This window comes from Budorcas taxicolor, chromosome 19, assembly GCF_023091745.1.
Source record: "Budorcas taxicolor isolate Tak-1 chromosome 19, Takin1.1, whole genome shotgun sequence".
Classification (NCBI taxonomy): Eukaryota; Metazoa; Chordata; class Mammalia; order Artiodactyla; family Bovidae; genus Budorcas; species Budorcas taxicolor.
In genome coordinates this window covers 55,565,672-55,579,710 of record NC_068928.1, presented here as the reverse complement: position 1 = coordinate 55,579,710, position 14,039 = coordinate 55,565,672, and the positions used below count along the sequence as shown (strand labels likewise).

At 47.7% G+C, this 14,039-nt stretch overlaps 1 protein-coding gene across 1 annotated transcript in view; it reads right to left on the bottom strand.

The window, feature by feature from the left end:
- Nucleotides 1–1,302: 1,302 nt before the first annotated feature.
- The window catches only part of GRB2 (growth factor receptor bound protein 2), a 64,458-nt gene continuing 51,721 nt past the window's right edge, over nucleotides 1,303–14,039 (bottom strand). Inside the window, exons 3-6 of the mRNA XM_052657353.1 lie at nucleotides 11,986–12,083; nucleotides 5,680–5,802; nucleotides 2,587–2,755; nucleotides 1,303–1,842 (exon numbers count right to left, since the gene is read on the bottom strand). Coding sequence (XP_052513313.1) covers nucleotides 1,657–1,842; nucleotides 2,587–2,755; nucleotides 5,680–5,802; nucleotides 11,986–12,083 — 576 coding nt within the window. The 3' untranslated portion in view covers nucleotides 1,303–1,656. The remainder of the gene's footprint in view (nucleotides 1,843–2,586; nucleotides 2,756–5,679; nucleotides 5,803–11,985; nucleotides 12,084–14,039) is intronic.

Below are 14,039 nucleotides of genomic sequence, written 5' to 3'. Positions count from 1 at the left end.
TCAAATGGTCCAGGTGCAGAATGCCAGAGATTCCTTGTATTATCAGGAGAGAAGCAAGTGGAGAGTGGAGGATGCTCTGTCCAGGGAGGCGCCTCCTGGGCCCCAGGCGCTCCGGGCTGAGCCTGGTCCACGACCAGAGTCCGGCAGAGACGCTGACTGACCGCTTCAGGAGCTGAAGGCCACCACCAACTCCCAGCGGCTCTTTGTCTGTTGTGGGAACGGGGCGGGTGGAGAGAGGATGCTCACGGGGCATCACCACGAGGGACAAGAAGCCGGCAGGAGGCAGACGGACAGAGCTCTGCCACGGACTTGGCCTTCCTAGTTCCAACCTTCCTTCCATCTGCCCCTGCGTCAGAGACACTTCCTTCTCGGGGGGCCAGGTGGAGCAGCTACGAACACAGCCTGCTGTGAATGCAGAAACGAAAAACCCCCCAGATGCTTCCCGAGTGTGGCCTGAAGCTCACCTGGGCGGGTCAGGCAGGGGACACAACAGTTGAGAGCCATGAACAGATACCCTCAGCTTTCAGAGCAAGGAAGATGAAGCGAAAATGCTCGTTTTCTCCCCCAGTGTAGAACATGGTAGAACCTGATACAGTTTAAACTCCTTGGACTTTCCTGCACTTGAAACTGGCTGGCTCCAGAGACTGGTTACTGTGGCTGTCTGGGACTAAGGAGGGGACAGATAACACCCGAGACTGCAAGGTCAAGGACCCAGCCCCCGCCCCCCACGCCCCCACAGCCAGATGCAGTCAGACGTGGGGAGGGCGGTAACCTGGTTCCACTGTGCCCTGGCTCCCTTAACCTCCAGGGGCTACAAATGTTAAAGCTGAACCTTAAAGGTTCTGGCTGCCCACAGGCAGGACGCCCACATCCTCCTCTCGCTTGCTCCTCTTCTCTACCCTGTCCTCCCCTCCCCGGGGGGAAAATATTTACACAGAGTAGGAGACAAATTGGCTGACTGTCTTTAACTTATTTTTAAAACAAAACAAACAAGAAAAAAAACACCACTCAGAAGCAACCCTCGAAATAAGGCAGAAGGCACTATGAAAAACAGCATGCTCAGGAACACCACTTGAAAGGGAAATGGAATAGAAAAGACACAGGTTTGGCGCCTGGCTCGCAGGAGGCCCTGGGGGGCACCAGCCCCTCCTGTCACCCCAACTCACGCCCTCCCTCCTCTAGCAGAAGCTGAAGGGCAGGGGCCGCCTGCTCCTGTGTGTATATAAAACGCAAACACGGGAGCGGCTGTTCTGTCTTCCCAACTAAAACAGACATTTTGCATAGAGAAAATATCAGCCCACGTGGTTTCTTTTCTTTTATTATTGGCATCAGCTAGGACTATATGTGGCAGTAAATGTCATGCATTGATGGACAGAAGAGGAAAAAGGATGAAAAAAGGACAGAGGAGGAAGAGCAGGAGCAGCAGTGAAAATCTGTAATAAAAACTCTTTTCTTAATTTATAGGTAAGTTTTGGCATTGTTATATCCAACTCCCCCTCCCACCCCCCCGAGTTCCAACCAAAGTGAGCCGGTCACCAGGTGACCCAGCCAGGTGCTCTGAGCTCCCTCACAGGCTGCTGACAGAGGCAGCTCGTGGGTTTAATTCTTTTGTGTGTGTTTAAAATTTTTTGCTTTCTTTAAATAATCTCTTGACTCTTAGACGTTCCGGTTCACGGGGGTGACATAATTGCGTGGGAACATGCCGGTCTGCCCGTGGCAAGCCCCTTTCCACCAGTTGGGGTCTGAGTTATCCATGACGTGGATAAAGTCTCCCCGACGGAATCCCAGCTCTCCATCCTCCTGGGGGTCAAAGTCAAAGAGGGCTTGGACGTATGTCGGCTGCTGCAGAAGAGGGCAGGGAGAAAACACATTGCACCCTTGACCGTGGCCAGCCCCCTGGAAGCGGACCAGTGACGGGGAAACGAACGCGGGCAGCCTTTCCACACCTTCTGAAATAACCCCTCATTTCTCCTCCCCCCTCCACAAATCTTACGGAGTTTACTCCGGCGGGGGGGTGGGGGGGGGTGTTTGTAATCTTTCACCAACGATGGAAACCACTGCAGGGTCCCCACTGCGGTGGCCAGCCTCGCCCCAGCATCCAGCAGCAGGTACTGCTTCAGGAAAGAACTGCAGAAGCAGCTCCTGGAGCTTTGCTTACAATCCCAGATGAGGAAATATTTCAGTTCCATCACTGTGTCACTTAGGGAAAGTCAAAAGGATAAAGCTTGTACACAACAGGGTGGTGCTAACCAGTACATGAGGCGTAGGATTTCAGCCATGAGTGTGGACCCCACCCCCTTACAGGTGTGACTTTCCTCACAGTCTACTTCCAGGCAAAGTGTGTGTGAGGGTGTGTTAAAGACCCTCGTCCTAGAGACACAGGGTAACTTTTGCAGCACACTGCTTCACAGAAGCAGACTCTGGGAAATGCAAAACTGTTTCAAATCCAAATCTTTAACATGAGTTAATAATGAGCATAGAAGGCCCTGAAGTAACCCTTCAAAAAACAAACAAAACACACCTGCTTGCCTAAGGAGCTATTCTTAATTGCTTAAGAATGATCCCAACCTCTCTTTTGAGGCTTACCTGTGGCACCTGCTCTATGTCCCGGAGAAATATCTGCTGGTTTCTGGAGACGGATGTAGATCTGTGATAATCTACCAGCTCATTCAAAGAGTTGAACTTGACCACCCAGAGGAAATACTTTCCAGCCCCATCTCGGAGCACCTTGAAGTGCTGCACATCATTTCCAAACCTGGGGAGGGGCAGAGGATACACGTGAGACGGGGCCAGAGGGCTCTGTCCCGGCTGCCCAGGGGCCACCTGCCCACCGAGCAGGACCCCTGGAGACCTGGTGTCTCGGCCACGCCCTCCCAGGCTGAGGAGACCAGGACTGCAGCAGAACTTGACTCCCTAGTGGGTGGAGAGTGCCCCGAGACCCTCCATCAGGGTGATGACTGCCAGCGACAACAGGAAGAATCCTCGCCGGACAGGAAGCCCTATTAACCTAATTCTGAAGACATCTGTTCAAAAAAAAAAAAAGCCCCAACCTACAGAATGCTTCTACATGCCCTGGACTGTGCCAAATGAAAAAAAAGAACTGAAATCCTGTGTGACGTCTGAAGACTACAAAAGGTAGGATAAGAAATGAGGTGAGAAAAGGAGGGATTGGACACACTTCCAACAATTCTCCTATAACTGGGAAGAATTTAAAGTTGTGTTTTCTAATCAGGGATTTTAGTTCTACACACACTGAAAAGGTCTCAGAAGAAAAGGACATGTAGGGACAATAAATAAAGGCCCAGGCACCTCCTCACCCCCCAAAGGCTTCTCTATCACCTGGAGAAATGACAAGTGGTTTCTCTACAATGGCCCAGAAAAACAGCATGACCTGGTTGAGTGGGAATGGCCCACCACCATCATGTTCTCTGCCTTGAACATCAGCTCAAGCAAGGGCCCACCTGTCCTGCTCTCTGCTGAGTCCTCAAGGTCCCCACTGGCATCCAAAGATGCTCTATGAACATCTGTTAAATGAACAAATGGGAGCCTCGTCCTCCCATCATCCGTGTTAAAGCGAAACTACTTCTTAAAACCAGCCCAGCAGGTGGCAGCACTGAGCTGGAAGGCAGTCACTGAGTACAGGCGCAGAGAGCCTAGAAACTGCACTGCTAGTTCATGAGAAAAAAGGTGGATGAGCAAGAAAGCTTTACTGAAGGAGGACATATTTAAGTGGCACTTCTGGGCTCAGGGAAGCCCTCTACTGCTGTGCATAGCACGTGGCTTCTGAAAGGGGTACAGGGTCCCTGATGGGGTGAGCTGTTAACGACAGGAGTCTTTTCACCACAGATGCCCAACACCTTGAAAACTTGAGGCTGTGGATTCTTGAACCTCCTTGGCTCGGAAGCTTGTGTTATTAAGAGGTGGTTATGACACCTGTTTCAAATTTTATTTCTAAAGCACGGAAAACATGAGCTCTTTAAAGATTTTATTTGATAAAAATGGGAGCTTTCCGGCAGCCACCTGGCGAGTATGGGCAGGGATCATGGTCATCAGACAATCAAATGTGAACAGCCAGGGGCTTGTGGGCACCAGTCAAGGATTAACTGCCTGTACCTCGTCTTCCACAGCTGGGTTTATCCTTGGGTCTGTGTAAGGCGTAAGGAAGAGAAGGAAACGCAAGTTAATAAGAAGCATAAAAACCCTGCCAGCTCAAGGTGCTCCTCGCCCACCAGATGCTCGTTTGCATGCGTGTAGTCAGGCGCGTCAGAAAGCCACTGTTCTGCGCGTGTGGGAGTGAGGGGCACACGGGAAGCCTCTGCACCTTCCACTCAACTTTGCAGTGAACATAAATTCTGCTCTTTAGAAAAGTAAAGCCTATAAGAAGAAAAAAGAAAAGCCACTGCTAGAAGAGGAAAGCTGATCATTAGAGGGCTTGATTTTTTTCACGATGGGACTAAAACCAAACTATACTGGAAATGTAGCTGAGAATACTGAAAACATTACCTGAAACCACCTCCCACATCTTCACAGAGAAAAGGAACACAAAAATTTTTCGATTTAAACCTACAGTAAAAAAAACCCCAAGACTTTAACCGCACATTTGGTCCTAAAATGAAACAAGATATTGAGTTGATTTCTGAAACTGAAAAATCTTGATATCATTCGTAAATGGCAAATAAACTGTTTTACAGTCTTCATTTTTAATGTATATTAAAGTGACCTGAGTTTTAATTTAATCAGCCCCTCATCACATAAACGATGAGGTCATCAGTAAGATTTCTGGGGTGGGGGTGGGGTCAGGGCAGGTTTCCTGTATGTGAACTAGAAATGGACAGAGTCAAAACACATATGGAAAGGACAACTGGAGTCAAAATCCTTGTGTCGTGGGTGGGGAGTGATTAGCTTAGAATTCTCAAAGTTCCAGTTTATATTCTCCATGATCCCCACAGTGGTATGACTCCCTGCCTTCCCCCACTGCCTATCAGCTCCCTTCCACATTTAAATTTACCCCTGGGAAAAGCAAAAAGCCTCCAAACTCCTGTGGTCGACTTTTGCTGATGCTGGCAGCCTTTGGCTGGAGACCTGGAAAAGGTGCACGAGGCAGCTGACCTGACGACCAGCTGCTGTCAGAGGGTGGCGGGGAGCACTGCGGGCTGCTGGGGGCAGGCAGCAGTAACAAGTGCTTCCTCTCTGACACTCAGCTGCTCGGCCACTGCTGCTGCGGAGCCGCTTCAGTCGTGTCCGACTCTGTGCGACCCCACAGACGGCAGCCCACCAGGCTCCCCCGTCCCTGGGAGTCTCCAGGCAAGAGCACTGGAGCGGGGTGCCATTGCCTTCTCCAATGCATGAAAGTGAAAAGTGAAAGCGAAGTCGCTGAGTCGTGTCCGACCCTCAGCGACCCCATGGACTGCAGCCCACCAGGCTCCTCCGTCCATGGGATTTGCCAGGCAAGAGTACTCCACACGGGAACCTAAATCTAGTGCTGCGAGAGACAACTTTTAAGAGGAGCCAGAGATGAGGATTTTAATATACAGTTTTCCGATTTAAAACAGGCAGTTTAGACGAAACCTCTCCTAGGTTGCCACCTTCAGTGTGTGGAGCCAGACACCTGGCCCCTGGTTTCACAATGTCCATCAGCTGGAGACAGGATTCCAGGCAGTCAGAGCAGGAAATACTTACTTGACGGAGAGGGAGAAATCCCCAGGAGCACTCTCGCTCTCTCGGATAAGAAAGGCCCCATCATGCCGCTGTTTGCTGAGCATTTCTTCTGCTTTGGCTCTGGGGATTTTGCCAAAAAACCACCTAAGGAAGGAAGGCAAGCCAGTCAACATCTGCTTCCCCACAAAGAAACGGGATGTCCAGCCTCCCAAACGTAACAGCACACTCCTCGCCAGGGGAAAGGCCTCCCTCTCAGCCCTCCTGTCAGCACACGCCCGTCCCGGCTTACGAGGGGTACTGACTCCTCCCTTCCCCACTCTCCAGAAAGTGACTCATAAGACACGATCGTGGGCCACTCTCTACAGAGGAAGACACTTAAAGATGGGCCTCCTGAGCCAAAGCGCAGTGGGCCCCTGGCTGACTCATCAGCAAGGCACCAGGGGAAAGCCCAGATCTACTGATTGGAGCACAGAATGAACCACTTAAGGTGAGACAGGCCTTCCTGCAGCCTCTACAGTGGGATGAAGAGAAGGCGGGGCAGGAAAGCTGGGAGGCCCAGAAGCTGGGCCACTTCTAAGGGTACCAAGGGGAGAGGCTGGGGCTGGGAGGGAGCAGCCCCGGCAGGCAGCTGTGGCTGATGCTCCTTTCAAGGCCTCTCTCTGCCGTCACGGCTCAGAGGTTGGTTTTCAGGAACCACCAGGAAGGCTATGGTCTACCCGGTGCAGAGCTAGCTCGTTGTATTTGGAGCAAGTTACAGTCTCCTCTCCCAGTGCTGATTCACTGGGGTCACAAGAAAAAGTGGGTGAAGTCATGGAAAAGGGCAGGAGTGGTTGGGGCGGGCAGGAGGAAGAGAAGAAATCTCTGAAACAGCTTCAGGTCACAGGCGCCTCACTTCTCACAGGAAAGCCACAATGAATTAGGACAGAGGACTGTGAGAACAGGGTTCTCTCTGCAGAGCTGTCTTTACTGTTGTTATTTTAAAAAAAGAAACTGACACCACTTGTAGCTGATAAAGACCTACTCGCTTCATCTGACTAACATGCATTAAATGTGCAAACTAGAATAACACAGGCAGCGAAGGGTCCTTTAAAGTTATACATCTAACATATATCTATCTTACTTATAAGGGACTACATGCAAGATGTCTCTGAAATAACTGTCATTACTGTTCAGTCGCTAAGTCACGCCTGACTCTCTGCAACCCCATGGACTGTAGCACGCCAGCCTTCCCTGTCTGCCGCTATCTGCCGGAGTCTGCTCAAGTTCATGTCCATTGAGTTGGCGATGCTATTTAACCACCTCATCCTCTGCCGTCCTCTTCTCCTTGTGCCTTCAATCTGAAATAATACACTCTGCTAAAATTCAAAGAGAACGATGGGGGCTGCTGGGAAGGGTGCATTCAGAAGCTGCCATTAGTGACTTTAAACAGGCCTGAAATCTGCAGCCCTGTGTCTACCTCATTGGAGGCAACGCACTGCCAAGCTGCTGGGGAGCTGGTACCCCCTATCTTCCTGTGCCTACAAAGAACTCGAGGGTGAGTCCTCCAGTGCCTGGAAGGAAGGCTACACCAGAGAAATCAGGCAGCCACACAGCAAAATGACGGCCAGCCAGGAAAGGACAGCTCCCAGTGCTGCGCCCTTGTAGGTACTTTCTGGTTTGGTCTGTGCTCTTGGGTAGACAGTGCACATGCCCTCGGCAGTCCTTGGGCTAAGAGGTAGGCAGAGTGAAGCTCAACTCTTTCTTCATAGACTGCCAGCCATCTTCCCACCAGGCAGGCATTTTCCTTTCTGTCTTCCTTTTTTAAGGTATAAGTAATGGATCTAAATTAAAGTAGCTTAGATGTGCGTGAAATAAAAATAAAAAGCAAGACTTTTCTCCCAAACTCCCCAGAGGCAGTGATTGTTGGCAGGTAGGTGTGTGTGTGTGTTTAGACCTTCCCCTTATGGTGCACGGTGATACAGATACAGAGGAAGTATTTTTTTGCTCCCAGCTTGAAAGTAACTAATTTTTATTTTCAAATTGAAAAAAAAAAAAAAAAAAAAAAGCTGTAGTGATGCAAAGTACTGATTGGAATTTTTACAAAGTAAACACACTTTTTATAAGTACCCCGACTGAAAGATAGAAAATTAGTTGGGGAGTTTGGTGTCTGCTCCTATTTTCACTAAACACCCCCGCAACCTCCACCAAGAGAAAGGATGTCTTACAATAGAAGGGATATGATGCTACGTGAGGAACAGCTGTCACTCTCAGTTAAAACATTTAATACTATGTACACTTCCTTAGCATTTCACATTATTTATAACTAACTTCTTTCAATGGTGATATCTGGGCTTTCCAGGTGGCTCAGTGGTAAAGAATTCATTTGCCAATGCAAGACACACACACAGGAGACTAGGGTTCAATCCCTGGATCAGGAAGATCCCCTGGAGGAGGAAATGGCAACTCACTCCAGTATTCTTGCCTGAAAAATTCCATGGACTGAGGAGCCTGGAGGGCTACAGCCCATGGGTCACAAAGAATCGGACATGACTGAGCATGCATGCAATGAAAGGTGATATTTATGTGGAATTATATGGCTATGGTCAAACTGTTTAAACTTTTTTAAAAATATGGGTTTATGCTATAATACCATGGGAAGAAGCAGCTTATTTCCAATTCAAGTCTATATTACATCCCATAGGCACACATCCACAGGCATTTAATGTGAAGAGCATATATTTGGATCCACCCCAGTATATACAACTCACGCTGCAACACTAATGCCAACAATCATTTCGCAGTCTGTGTTTAATTTGTTAGCTCAAATGCTGTACTAGGTCATACTCCATTTTAAACTTCCCTCTTCCTCCCTAACAAAAACTTTAAAAAGGGGGAGAGAGGGGACGGGGAGGGAGGGTGTTCCATGCCCTCCCACAGCTCTGAAGCCAACTCTGACCCTGTGCTGCTGGGCATCCATTCACAGGGCAGCTCTGCCTCGTGAAACAGGCCTAAGAGGCCAACCACACCCCCTGGTTCAGGGTCGTGGTCTTTTCTGTACTATGGTTTCTTTTTTCAGAGCTCGGATGGATGAGCATTGCTTGCCTTCCAGTCAGTCTGGGAAGGAAGCACCACGGGGCCTGGACTCAATGCTTCCTGATCAATTATTATTCTGAAGTTCCCTACAGTGGGGAGACAGGAGCAGGCATGAGAGTGGTTTTTTCAACCATCAGGCCAGTAACCGCAGCTATCCTAGGAGGATGGCCTTTTCCTATGTTTTCAACAGTCAGATCTGAAATGCCTAAGTCACCTGAAACAATCTGAAGAAAAACAAAGATTTAGAGCTGCAGACAGTTTATTTAATATAAAAAATTACAGCCTGCTGTTCTGCTGAAATTTCCCTTCAGCCTGGAAATACGAAAATGAAAGGGAACTTAAGTTGATTTTGTTATCACTGGATCTACTGCTGAAGTCAGCAAACTATGTATGACCCTTGGCCTAAATCTGAGTTTGGTATGACTTACTAAGACTATTTTAAAAATTTTAAGAGTTATTTAAAAAAAATTCAAACAAAGATGAATACGTGACATGACAGAGACTGCACATGGCCCTAAGGCTTAAAATATTTATTATCCGGCCCTTCACAGAAAAGCCTGAGCAAATCCTGGATCTCTTGAGGCAGGACTGCAGGAGCTGACATGCACTTGGCTTGCGTGGACCAAGAGGTAGGAAGCCCTGTGTGACTCCCAGTGACTACTCCCCAAGTGCTTTTCCTGAGGGGTATATTCTGTGATGCAGTCCGTGAAAAGCCCACACAGTCCCCAAAGCAACTATGGAACCTAAGTGGCCACAAGAATGCAGAAGTGTGCTTAGCACACGTCCCAGGAATCTGTAATGATCTGCCTGTCTTTTGGAGTATCCTGGATAGTACTACTTGCACCAACATTTTAGTAACCCAGGCATCAGTTCAGTCGCTCAGTCGTGTCCGACTCTTTGCGACCCCATGAATCACAGCACGCTGGGCCTCCCTGTCTATCGCCAACCCCCGGAATCCAACCAAACCAGTGTTCATTGTGTTGGTGATGCCATCCAGCGTCCCTTCTCCTCCTGCCCCCAATCTTTCCCAGCATGAGGGTCTTTGCATGCCTAAATGTTCAGTTCAGTTGCTCAGTCGTGTTAAAGTGTTAAATGTTAATGGCTAAATGTTAAAACTCGCCAATCTAATGTTACAGGGACCTCAAATGAGGGACGTTACCAGTCCATTGACAAGGGGCCAGGAATCTCTTCCATGGAATGCCTCTGAGTATTTAGTATTTTGGCTTTTATTGTCATGGACAAATTGGTCCCAGCCTTTCTGCAAGCATTCGGGTCTGAGTATCAAATTCAAAACTACTTACAGAGCTACTCTGTGCAGAAGCAAGGCATGAGTTGCAAGGGAGTATAAAAGCAGAAGACAAAAATTCCTCAAGGAATCTAGTATCTTTTTAGGGGAAGTGGGGAGAAATCAATCTCATATAGCTATAAAGATACAAGACAGTCCAAGTGTCAAACAAAAACTAGAAAAATGTCCTTCATAAATTAGACTGTTTTTCTCCTTGTAAATCATTCCATGAAACATTTAGTGAGCCATCAAAAGGTGCTGGGTTTTTTTTGAAGCATAAGCAGTTTCCTTGAAGACCCCACAGATGCTTCATTACAGACAGTTCTGTATCTATACAGAATAGACATTAATAGGTTTCTTCCCATTGCCAAACTGAAGGGTAACCCACCCCTCACTCTCCAGGTGATAGCTTCCTGGACGTGATCTCTCAAAGAACTTCCTATTAACTGTGTAGCCATTTTCTTATACCATAATTTAACTACAGAACCTAACTTCCCAGTACCAAGGTCGGTCTCTGCACGTAATGAGAAACTGTGTAAGAGTTCAGTGACCACAACCTGAACCTGACAGATGGTTCAGGGGGAAGCTCCGGAGTCATTTGTTTTGTTCTATGGAAGGCAAAGCATCATCTTAGAGCTGACTCGGTTCATAAGGGCGCATTTAAGTCCCTTCACTTGCTGGAAAAAGGGGTACATCTGTGGGGAGAAACTCACATTGCTCTATAGTTTTCTACACTGATCGTCTTTTATAACGAGAACTATATTCATACATCGGGAGCTTAGGATGTACACACACTACTGTATGTAAGACAGATAACCAATGAGGACCTACAGTATAAGACGGAACTCTACTCACTATTCTGTGATAACCTTTATGAAAAAAGAGTCTAAAAACTAACACAATATTGTAACTCAACTATACTCCAATAAACTATTTAAAAAGATGAGAACTATATTCATAAGTTAGTCACTTTAAAACTGAAATACTGGAAGCTTCTCAATTTGCAGGACAGAGGGCAATGCACTATGCCATGATCAAGGCCCTTGTGCACTCTATGGCACCTGGGTAAGACGACGTGAGATCTGTGTAAGACAAGCGGAGGTTAAGGTCTTTGCTCCAGTATCTGGGGGAAGAGAAGCACCAGGGACACATCACCACAGTGACAGTGAGGGAGAGGGGCAAATGGGCAGCCGTCTAAGAGCCTTCTTTACCATTCTGTTGTTCAAACAAGTAGGAAAGATCTACCACTTCTCTCTGTCTCAGCGGCATTCTCACCTGAGCGCTGAAAGCCTCTGTTCTCCCTGACATATAAGAAAACGACTGTGTCTGAGGCAGGAGCAGAGAGGATGCAAGATGGGGGAGAGAAGGGTGGGAGGGAAGTGGCCTGTAAGGGCTCCCAGGACCCCACCCTGTCACATAGCAACATAAAAGGTTCTGGAATTAAAAACAAAAATTTCCCCACTGTTCGCAGCAGCCTGTTGTTTTCTCTGAAGTGGGAACACTCAAATGGAGGCTAGGGCAGTGATTATAGTAACACTGACGGAGACCCAATTACAGGCCCGGTACAGTGCTCTGGTGGTATCAAGATTATTAAGACATGGTCCCACAGGAAAATCAAACATACCAATACAAAACCATGTGACAAGTACCTCTTCTAAAAACTCAAAAAGCGCAGAATCTGGCATTTTTTTGCAGAATGCAAAACACATCTGGCACCAAGCGTTTCATAGAATAATAATTACGGACCTAACTTTCATCATTTGCAGATCATTGACAATTATCACTGAAAACATAGACAATTACTGACTATTATGCTCTCGTTATATACTCTTACGAACATGGAAAATCAAGGTACTTTGTTAATTCCCTGGGAAAACAGAGTAAAAAGCATGATATTCATCCCGATGATCTCAATTTTAGAAACAAGCAGGCGTGTCTGACCCTGGATGGTCAAGCAGAGCCCAACTTACGGATGTGGTTTCATTTCTATGTAGTTCTTGGGGATGAAGCCGTCTTTCCCATTGAGCTCTGCCTTGTACCAGTTCTGATCACATTCTTCATTCAAAACCTGAAAATAATTCAAACAAGGAGAGAAAACAGTCATTTCCTTTTCACTCTTGGGCGGGAAGCCATGAGGGTGATTATGGTGTCTTTTGGGTTTGTTTGTAAAAGGTGTTCTTTTGGAGTATGCTCACATGGACGCCGAACTTGTGATTTCCAACAAGCCGAGTTATGGCAACTTAAAGAGTTGTCTCTGGAAATGAGAAGTTCAGGCTCCTAAAAATCTAGCATTAATGCCTCAGCAGAAAAGGAAAGGGAGGGAAAAATAAAAGGTGAGTTTCTGCGAGGAGATTCTGGAGGACAGCAGGCCAGAGAGTGAAGGCACGGGAAGGTGTGCCTGCACAGGTGGGCGGCAGCAGAGCGCGCTGAGGCCTGTCCAGGGGTCTTCAGGCAGATTTCCACCACAAGACCCCACCCAGGGCTCTCCCCATACCGTCTCTGGGTTACCCCAAGTGTGGGTCAGCCACTGGCACGCCGCCACCTGCAGGCACCGCTACGTGCCCTTGTAGGCGAAAAACGTATTTTCACGAAGAAACACGGCAAGTCTTACTTCCCTTATCCTCAAGGGCAGTTAGAGAATGCTCAAAGCACACCAAGCAGCCTAATTAGGGGAAAGACCCAGAGACCGTACAACTGAGCCACTGCATTCTACGAAGTGAAAACAGACCTAGAAATGTGACGGAACCCAAGGCTACGAGCTAGTGAAGGCCACTCAGATGTTCAGAACTCAAAGGAAGGTGCTCTCCAATACTGACATTTATATGGACAGGTCAGGCCAAGACACTGTCATCTGCAGAGTATTAAAAGAAGCAGAATAGAGCTAGGCACAGTATAAAATCCGCCCTCTGAATCCCAGATCTCTAACAAAAGGCAAAGGGTATAGGCATTTTTAAAAACTATTAACTTAAAAAGAGAAACTGAAATGTGAGGCCAACTCCACAACGCGAACAAAGGAAAATGTTAATGAGCTGACTAGGACAGTGGTAGCTAATCTATCCTACGGAGCAAAATTCTAAAAGGAAGCTGGTAAAATTCTTTAAAAAATTATTTATTCATGATGCTGAACAATGCTGGGCTCACTGCCAATTTACAACCTGGGCTGCTTGGTGTACATGTAGCACTGGCATTTCAAAGTGAGACACAACTTTGGAAAGGACAGATGAGGCTGACAGATACCAACGAATGGTGAAGCTGCACTAAAGATGCCTCCCAGAGACTTCACTTCTGAAAGGAGGCTGCAATGGAGGAGTCTTACAAAGCTGGTGCCTACTTGCGATGCTGCCTAACCTGAAGTCCTCAGAGTCAGTCACCGAGCTAAGTGCGCACAGGCCAAGGCAGCAAATCTTGCAAGGGCGGATATATGTGATAGCTGGGGGGGGGGGGGGAACCAGCTACTGGTAAATCCCATCAGACTCAGATGAAAACCTTTCTCTTTCCATATTTTCCCTTAAATTTTTTTCAAAAACTGTACTGTGAACAGAGAAGTCATTCTGTTGCTAGGCAAGCATAAAGCGCACACACACCCGCACACCAAGGACAACGGCTGGACAGAGAGGGGCTCCTGAGGTACTCCCTGCCACAATGACATCAGTGTCTGGCCTTGAGCACCATGGCTAATCCACCCGGATCACAAAAGATTCCAGAGCACGAGAGCACCAGAGCAGAGGAGCTTCAGGCCAGGATTCTCGTGTCTACCAAAGAGAAGGGCCGGGAGAAAAATGCAGTCTAGTAATTATCTCATAAAGCATCATGGCCTGTTTGGACCTAAAAACAGAGTAAGGTAAAAAAGGACAGTTTTAATTCGTGACTAATAACCCTGCAGCAAAGGTGCTACACACCAAGTTTTTGGAACTGTACATTCTTCTTGTAACCTAAGACAGAGGCAAACTTCCCCCTAAAAAAATGCCCACAACCCAACAACAAAGGAACCTCCAGGGCAACCCCCAGATTTGGCCCCACTTTT